The following is a 9,632-nucleotide window of genomic DNA, read 5'->3' on the forward strand; positions in this document are numbered from 1 at the left end:
TGCTAGACTGCTGTTGGGAGATGTAATCAATGTCAATCACTTTATTGTCTCTCCATTTCATTACTTTCAAAAAACTGGATAGCTAGAATGTAAGTATCAAAGTGTAAATCATTTATGTTGTGCTCCATGTGTACTTTGTGTAAACAGTAGTAGTTTTACTGTAGTATAGTTGTACCTGCTTATGATTAATAATATAAGAGGAAATGAGTTTTTACATTTGAATTTCTTTCTCTGAATGTATTTTTTATTTGTTTGAAAAAACAAAACAAATCAACCCATATAAGTCAGATCCATGTGAGAAACGTGGCAATGACAAAATGAGCTAATTATTTGGTGTAACTCACAAGATGATGTTTTTTTCGTCCCGCACTGCTAACTTGGTGTAAAGGGACGTAATCTATGAACACAACACAGGACTGGTCGTAGTTTGGTCCTTTCCGGGATACTTTCGGATTCCATTCCGGGTTTTCGGAGTGCCCATCAGCGGGCTCCTCACAGCCTCTAGCTGGTTTTTACTCAACTCCTGTCCTGATATCACTCCGCTGGCATGGTGGAGAAGCGGACCTGATTATTGTGATGGTGGCAGGCGGCAGCCAGTGACTACAGACTTCCGCCACTGCTTCCCATATCCGCGTTTTGCACCGTCTGGGCTACTATCGTTGCCTCACAACCGGATTATCTAGGGCGCTTGTGCTCTTTCCCCTAACTCAACAACATCTTCACCGGGATTTCTTTCAAACCAAAACCATATGAGATGCAAGTTAACTGGGAAACTCCGGAGCCCGTTCGGTTCAGACAGCAAAACTTTTTCTCAAAGGACAACACCGTAAAACGGCGAGTGGACTGTTGCTGCTGCTGCCGCTCCTCCGCGGGACGGTTTGTGTGTATATGGCCGTAGAGTGCCTGCTAACGTTTATACCTTCACGGTATTGTTGGGTTTTCCAGCGCAGTTGTTAGCAGCGTGGTAGCGGCTTTATTGTTGAATTCAGTTCGGGGGTTCCTCTGCTCTCACGCAGGCTGGGTGTTATCTGTGTTTTGTGGAGCAGTTTGTTTGGAAAGACGGTCACTCGCGAGCCCTTCACCATATGACTGCTAGGCTCGAAGACCTTTAAACCTCCCCGATTGTTGCTCGCGTCGGCGGCTGTTGTAGGTCCGCTGTCCGGCTGCTTTGGACCCTTCATCGGGTAGGACAGAGAGGGAGAGGACACTAGGTGGTGGAGGTGGAGGAGGAGGTGGCCGGAGGAGGAGGAGAAGGTGGCGGTGGTAGCCGTGAGCTTGACGGGGACAAAAGTTCTTCCAAAATAGCAGCCACTCGGCCTAGTGATGGGGGACTTCGCCTCCCCCGCTGCCGGACCCAACGGCAGTATCTGCATCAACAACAGCATGAACCCGGCCGCCGGGAGCGTGGTGCCCGCCGGGGCGGTGGGCATACCTAAACACAGCACGGTGGTGGAGAGGCTGAGGCAGCGAATAGAGGGCTGCCGGAGACACCACGTAAACTGTGAGAACAGGTACCAGCAAGCGCACGCCGAGCAGCTGGAGATAGAGCGGAGAGAGACGGTCAGCCTGTACCAGCGGAGTCTGGAGCAGAGGGCCAAGAAGTCGACCGGCGGCAGCGGCAGCAGCAAGCAGCCGCAGAGCAAGCAGCAGGACCCGGACTCTGCCTCATCCACGGAACAGAGGAATAACACGCTCATAGCGGTAAGGACGAGCTCTTAATCAGGGTCGAGACTGCCCGGAGTCACCCCCCTCACCCACATAAACACAGCATCCACTTCAGCACACACTCTGTCTTTCATTTCTCCTCCATCTCTCTGTCCCCCCAAATTTTGGACCCCCATCAAGGTGCAAGCTGCACAACTCCTACTACTTGTTCAATGCTGTGAAAACTTGTTGAAATCACGTTCACTGAGCGCTGGCAACTGCTTTGGAAACACACACTTCACTTTTTCAAACCAGAGTGCCAACTATTACTTTTGTTTAAGACATCCAGCCACTCATTGAAGAAAACAGACTGCTAGGGCTTAAATGCCACACGATTTGGAATAGACAAGCCTGACAGCTGATATGAGATCGTTTTGAAAGATCGGTGGAGCTTTCTGCTCAAAGGAAGGCTGAAAGTTTAGAAGGCACTGCTAATAACCAACTTAAGATATTCACTTCAGAAAGTTTTAACTAACTTCTAGAGGACGGCTGCTTTTTGCATGAAAACAACTTCTCCTTTCCTGTTGTTTGCTTTTGGGTGCAAACTGTTCTGCAAGACAGACAGCATTAACGTTGCAACATTACGTCCTTGCACTAAGCAGTAGCAGTTTATGCTCCAGCCTGTTCTGTAACCTTTGTAACACACACTCAAAATCAGTCCTCACAGTGTTGCAAACAACTAATCACAGCCACCTCTTCACTGAAAGTCTCCAGCGGTCAGACTTGGCTGCCACATAGTTACTGAACATTTTCATACTGTAACTTTTGGAGATTCATTCATAACTGTGGAGCTTAATGCGAAGTGTTCACGTGACACATTTCACAGGGAGGCTCCACATATACCTAAAAAACTGCATGTAATTGTAAAAACAATTCAGTGATGCTTTAGTAAATATATTGTCAGTCAAACGTAGTTCATATAGACCCACCACATTTAATGGGAATGCTTCAGTGATCTTCTGATGGTAGGGGGCAGTGGCAACATTTGGAGGATTGTTCAGTTTCTTATGGCTGTCTTATGAGGATCTTGGTTTGCAGATCAGATCCTTAAATGATCAGATTGTGTAGTTTAGAAAGAAAATTTCCTGATGTTTGGCAGTCACTGCTTGCATGACAAAGATGGAGATAGACATGGGCGAACTGTGTAGTGTCTCCCGTTCACACCATGTCTACTGTGGGCAAGCTCCAGTTTCCTTTAGAAAAGACCAAAGGATACATGTTGGGAATGTCAGCATTGTTGTCCCTTTTGTTTCTGCAATGAGCCCAGTTTCTCCCCCTTTGAAATGCAAAATCAGAACGTCTTTAATTTCTGAGACAGCCTCAGTCGTTATTTAGGAACCACGCAAGCCTGACCAGCCACATCTTGAGAGAGCAGCAGTGATTTTAATAGTGCAGGACCTCCCAGCAGCCCTTGTGGACATTAATCAGAATGGCCCATTAGATGGTCGGCAACAAATGCTCAGAGAATGAAGGGATTACTGCTTAAAGACATAGCAGCATCCCTCTTCTCTGTCCCTCTCTGGTGGTAACACCTCAGATGTGTCCACACAGCATTCATTAGCTAAATGACAGAGAGCTCAGTGTTTTTTATGCTACATTGTAAGTTCTTGGTATTGTTTAGGCATTAATTGTAAAGAAGATGGAATGAGAAGAGTCTGCCATCCCTCATCCCGTTTTTCTCTGAGGAACAGAGCTGCAGCTAGATGGCTGTATGTAGTCACTGCAGAAGCAGGCATTCTAGGAAAGCCAAGTATGCTGTTAATGTAACTACACACATGCACCCCACAATCTGTAGTGGTTATGTTACAGACTGTTTTTGGAAGTATACTGTGTTTAGAAGGTGTGTTTGAAGACGGTTGAACAAACGCATAAAAGATGAGCACAATGGCAAAAATGCTCATATCATGATTTATAGGTCCGTTGTGTAGGATTTATGGGGGTACATTGGCAGATATAAAATAAATAAGTATGTTTTCTTAGTGTATAATCACCTGAAGATGAGAATTGTGTTTTCGGTAGTGGTGGGCAATAAAACAATAACATATCGTCTCGCGATAAACCGTGTCGGTAGAAAAAACGTTCGATATAATGTTCAATAATGTTACTGTATTCTGTCGGGAAAAAACATGACGAAAGCCGTGCAAGTTACCCTCGGAGTCGGGCTGTGCAAGGTTGGTTGCATGAACACACTCACTTGCTCCCTGGTAACCTAGCAACAGTGTCACGCAAACAGCTAACAACGTCAGGTTTGGTTGCGCCATCCTCGTGTGTGAACACAAGGTCCGCTTATAAGCCATGACTTTGGGCTTGTTTTTTGGTAAAGTCGCTTACAAATATTGGTAGTCGCGGGGTGCTGTTTTTTGGGCTTGTTTCTAAAGTGGAGTTGCTTATTTGGGCTTGCTCTCTAAACGTCGCCTTTCTCTATATCTGTCTAATAAGTTATTTGAACGCATGATAGTATGTCGGACTGCAGGATGTTTTCACAGCTCCGCTCCCTCTGCCCCTCTCCTTCTCCGCATACACACAGGTGACGGTCAGTCAGTGAGACTTTTCACATTTAAATTGTGTGATTAATGGAGGTCCTTTAACTATTTCGCTAACAAGTGGGCAAAATATGTAAAGAATACAATAAAGCTTTGTTGAAAGAGGAGGATTAAAAGATTAGACTTCAAGAGGGGGATGATTCAAAGGCAGTGTGCAGATTCAGATTCTGTGTGAAATATGTACTCATGATTCAGATCTTGTTCAGCATACCAGCACTGTTACAGTGAAAGTAAAATGGCTCGATATATGCAACTTCTTTACTTTCATTTTCATTCATTCATTTATTCTTTCCACGTTTTTGGTCGGCTAGTTGGTTTGGTAGACTTCAAGGGCAGTAAATGTAATGTACTTGTAAAGTAATTTTGGTTGCTGGTCCCGGTTCCTTGTTTCTCTCCCAGGATCTGGCAACACTGAACACAACACAGCGTGGAGTGAGTAGCAAGAATGAGTGTGGATAGCGAGGAAATAGATGAGTAGTAGTTTTATACCATCTTGTGTATGGACATTTATTTGAGTGTTTTCTAATGGTTGTGTTGACATTACATTTTCCTTCGTGTGCATTGACTGATGGTTGTGATTGAAATCAGAAGAAAGCTATTGAATTTAAAATAAATGTGTTAAAATTTATTTATTTTCTCCTGGTCCTTATTTTAAATAGGTTATAAAAAATTATCGATAATTATCGTTATCGATCACTATGAACCAACTATATCGTGATATACTTTTCATCCATATCGCCCACCCCTAGTTTTCGGTACCTTAGAATGAGCTGTTTACATCTACATAGGGAATGGGTTCTCCTTGATGGAGATCGCCATGTTGCACTGCCATGTTTCTACGACAAAACCCAGAACGGACAAACCAAACACTGGCTACACATTGGGCCATTAGCGTTTTCACCTAAAGTTTCCTACGAACCGTGAGATTTTAACAATCTTAAAAGTTTAGTGCAAGCTACAAAGGACTGCAATGATTAGTCGACTAATCGATAACTAATCGACTATAAAAATAATTGGTGACTATGTTAGTAGTCGACTTATCGGTTTGAGTCATTTTTCATAGAAAAGTACTATAAAAGTACCCAAAATACTCTTCATGCAGCTTCTTACGTTCAGATATTGGCAGCTTTACACACTCTCCCATGACAGTGACTAAAACCCTTTGGCGTGAGTACGATACAAGACATTAGATGACATAATTTTGAGGTTTGGGAGAGACAGACCAATATTTTTCAACTTTTTCACAAATTTTTTGATAAAATGATTAGTCGACTATTTGAAGAAATAATCGAAAGATTAGTCGACAATGAAAATAATCGTTAGTTGCAGCCCTAAAGCTTCACTGTGCAAGATGGATCTAATAAACTTGGGCACGAGATCAGGTTTGATGATGCAGACTGTACGTTGACAATGCCTCCTGAATCGCAGGCTACGACGTACGATGCAATAGCATTCCACACTGAGTGAGCAAGGATACTGCCCGGGTTATTACTTTTACTTTATTACTAGCTGTGAAGTACAACATTGAGGGTCACATTATTAAATACCCTCAATATCTGTGGGCACTATATACTGCAGTGTGTCTGTGTGTTTGCTAGCTGCTAGGTTGCTCACCTGGCAGGTGCAACTCCACCACTAATTCCTCCCTTGTCCCTTTCCCATGTCCCTCTTTATGCGACACATCATATAGGCAAGGCCTCTGCTGCCACAGCTCAACAAGGTTTTCCTCTGTGCTGGAATCCCACACATTTCTTTCAGCATGTGTTTCCTCCATGGCAAGCTGCTGTCTGTCTGTTTGTTTGGGGTTAGCGCCAGTGTGTCATTTCATGCTACATTTCTATTGGTTGGTTAGTAGACGTGGGTGGTGACAGCAGTCACACAGTGAGATGGTCATCCCACATTTCTGACACTTTCAGAATTTTATCCCAGGCTGTTTTTGACCGCAAGACTGTGACAACAGCCATTCTTGAACGTTTCTCCCTGTGTGACCTAGGACCACCGTTTTAGAGCCACGACCAAAAATATTGTCATGTTTCCTTCACGTTGGTCGTCTTTAGTTTGGGGTGACCTAAAATTGCATAGTGTAGACTGGGCTTTAGCCACTGTAGTAAGAATCCCAACTGCAATTAGCAGCGCCTGAGTTGTAATTTGAAACTGCTTTATTCAGTGTTTCTAGCGGTTTGAATCACCTGGTTCATTTGTTGTCCTTGTTGTTATCCTCTGTGGATAATTCAACTTCTGGTAAAAAAAACCTCCTGAACATTGAACACTGAAGGAGTTTTAACCAGGAGAACTTTCAGCTGGTTGCAATCTGCAATTCACCACTAGACGCCACCAAATTCTCCCTAAATCTGACACATTTCACCTTTAAAACCACAGTGTGTAGGAATTTTTCCCATCTAACGTTGAAATCATATATTGCATTCAAACGGATAGCGCACTCTAGTGCCTCACTGTGTCAAACGTGAATTGCAACAATGGTAGCCGCTGTGTACCAAAAAGCTATGATAACATTGATGAAACCATGTCATCTAATACTTCATGGAGTATTCATTCAGGCTCCTACACAGACACACGCGATGCAAGTTGACAAACCCCCTCCTCACCATGCTGGCTGTGTTTACAACGTAGGACTGTTGGGGCGGGTGTAAATCGAAACAAACCAATCACGTCTTGTCTTTTGACAACTGACAAGTGGCTCAGCCTCACACACCTCATCCTTCTCCTCGCATCACTGCGTCGCTAACAGTGGCTAATAGCTGTTAGCGGCGCTGGCCTGTGATTGCATTATCTTTCTCCTTCAGCAGCTCTTTCCACCTGGGAAAAGCTACCCTGATGTTGACCCTTGTTTTTTGAATTCGCCGGTCATGTTGCCTTTTTGATCCCTTTTGTACTTTGTTAAGTACTGATGCTGCATATGCATGATCCTGCATTATGCTCAAAGAGTGGGACTTTGTTATGCTGCAGTAGTGCAGGCTTTCAAATTTGCCGGGGTAGTAGCGATGCGCCTCTGCTCCTCTCCTTCGGCTTCTCAGTCACGCAGCGCTGGCCTGGCTCTCAACGAAAACGCCGAAGGCGGGGGCTGTATGTCCCTTGCTAGCAGATGTATTCTCAAGATGGCGAAATGTTATGGAACCCCCCAGACGACTTACCGGCACAATGTACAAACAAATCCGAAATTCTCCTTTTACGAGAATAAGCCAGATTATTTGTGGAGGTAATAGTACACCAATGATGACATATTTATGAATGCAGACATCAATTTTTGCCAATAAACAACTGAAAATGTTACACAATGTCCCTTTAGGACTTCACAATATTAGGCTAAAATGGGACAAATGACTCTTTGGCTGTGGTGTGTTGTATGTGTGCTGTTGTAGTGGTTGCTGTGCCAATATGGTAATTGTCAGTTTGAAGAATGTCAGGAATTTCTACAATGAGCAAAAAGTAGGCTAAATAGATGAAATTTCTTCTAAGAGATAAAGGTAGCAAGACAGTGTTTGACAAATTGGTTATGCAGCTCTGCCAGATTATAGTTATACATTGGAAATAATAGACTTGCATGGTCCACACTGTTGCTGTTTTTGTCATATTCCTGAGCGTCTGGTATTGTCATATACATGCCAGTACACTGCGCTGGTGTCTAATGGTTCTCAGACACACCCACATTGTGGCAGGGGCAAGCCTGTAATTATGGAAAGCGTGTGTTTGTGTTTGTAGTCTAACTATTATTGAGAAGGGAAAAGAAGACACTGGGAGCCTGCCCTGTCTTCCCACCATTTCTTGGACATCATTCAAGGAGTACTGTAGCAAACAACAAAACATTCAAAGTAGTGGCTTCAGATTAAGTGTACCTGGGGGTGTGATATTTCCAGTATAACCTCATAGAGCCAGATAGTGAGGTGGGATATAGTCATTGCTGATATTCACCTACACAAGATGGACACTTCCAAACATGTAATTGTCTGGTCAACTGTGAAACAACAGGCCACCTTGTATCACATTACACTAATACTGAGATAGTCAGTGATTCATTCACTTCTGCACTCTTGATACTGTACAAACTTTGGATAAGTAGTCCACCAAATGCTGTAAGTCAAGGTGATGGGCAAGATGGGTGATATAATGGTTGAAAAGCAGACCGTGTCCAACTTACAGGCACATTGTTAAAGCCGATAATTATAGTTCCTTTGGGTAATATTGAGGGCGTGTTGTTAGCTCTCTGTCCATTACATAAACACAAACACTTCCACATAGCCAGCATTATTTACACTCACCTAACTAATTAAGTTAAGTAATTTACTACATATTTATTAATTCCTCATTAGACCTACGACAAAGCTGAGTCAAGTGTTCGTTTTCTCTGTCAGTCACTGTTTATCAGTCTAAAATATTCATGTCATAAAGGGTATATAAAACTTTAAGGACCAAATATCCAGCGGGGCGGACATGCATGTGCATAGGTCTGTTTATACTCTATTGACTGTCTGTGTAAATGGCGTGTTTACACCTGTGCAATCAGAGCATACAGGCTAGATGGTCATAAACTTCATGCTTCATATGCATATATGCACGGACCTCCATGCAGAACTTTACAGACATAGGCAGAAAGCAAAAATATGTCAGACATGCCTTTGTTGTTGTGGACAAAAAGAGCAAAGAAAGCATTTAGCTTGATTTATACAGAAGTTGTGCAGTAAGGAGTTGCAGCGTAGCTACAGAGCCCATGCATATATGCCATAGCTGAAGTGCTCCTGCTCAGAAAATGTAACATGTCAGGGCTTTGGCGATTACAGAGGTACCATGTGGGGACCACAAGAACTCTGATTAGTCAGCTTGGGTTCAGAGTTTCTGTTATCTTGTAATTAGTTTTTTTTTTTTTTTTTTTCCACCAGGAAAAATCTGTTGGAAGTCCAACATATTTATATCTCTCAGGTCATAATATCTGGTGAGAATAATTTCTTCTAAGCACATGTTGAATTGTAATAAAATAGACCTAAATTTCCATATGTTCTATTATTCAAAGGAGAAAAGACCTGTAGCGAAGGTAAATTATTTCATTTTAAGTCGGCACACAGAGCCAGATAGGCCTGCGTGTATATTTGCAAATATTTATATACTAGTCCATACCCACTGAGTGCACAGTTGCCCATGTACAGTTTCACATGGTGTGAGTTTGGGATACAGGTCATAGGAAATTGCAGATTAAATAGTCAACTGAACCCATTAAGAAGAGCAATGTATTCAGACAGAGTTTCTGTGAATTTGATAGTACGATTGCTTTATTGAAAGTACAGTAGTACCATTGCCAATAGCAGGATAGTTAGTGGGCTAAAACTGTACATTAGTAGTTGAGGTAGCACGTTGAAAGGCAGATAGCTAAAG

At 43.0% G+C, this 9,632-nt stretch overlaps 1 protein-coding gene across 1 annotated transcript in view; it reads left to right on the plus strand.

The window, feature by feature from the left end:
* The first annotated feature begins 520 nt into the window (after window positions 1-520).
* Window positions 521-9,632, plus strand: part of maml3 (mastermind-like transcriptional coactivator 3) — a 174,419-nt gene continuing 165,307 nt past the window's right edge. Inside the window, exon 1 of the mRNA XM_050044243.1 lies at window positions 521-1,701. Coding sequence (XP_049900200.1) covers window positions 1,324-1,701 — 378 coding nt within the window. The 5' untranslated portion in view covers window positions 521-1,323. The remainder of the gene's footprint in view (window positions 1,702-9,632) is intronic.

This window comes from Epinephelus moara, chromosome 5 (assembly GCF_006386435.1).
Source record: "Epinephelus moara isolate mb chromosome 5, YSFRI_EMoa_1.0, whole genome shotgun sequence".
Taxonomy (NCBI): Eukaryota; Metazoa; Chordata; class Actinopteri; order Perciformes; family Serranidae; genus Epinephelus; species Epinephelus moara.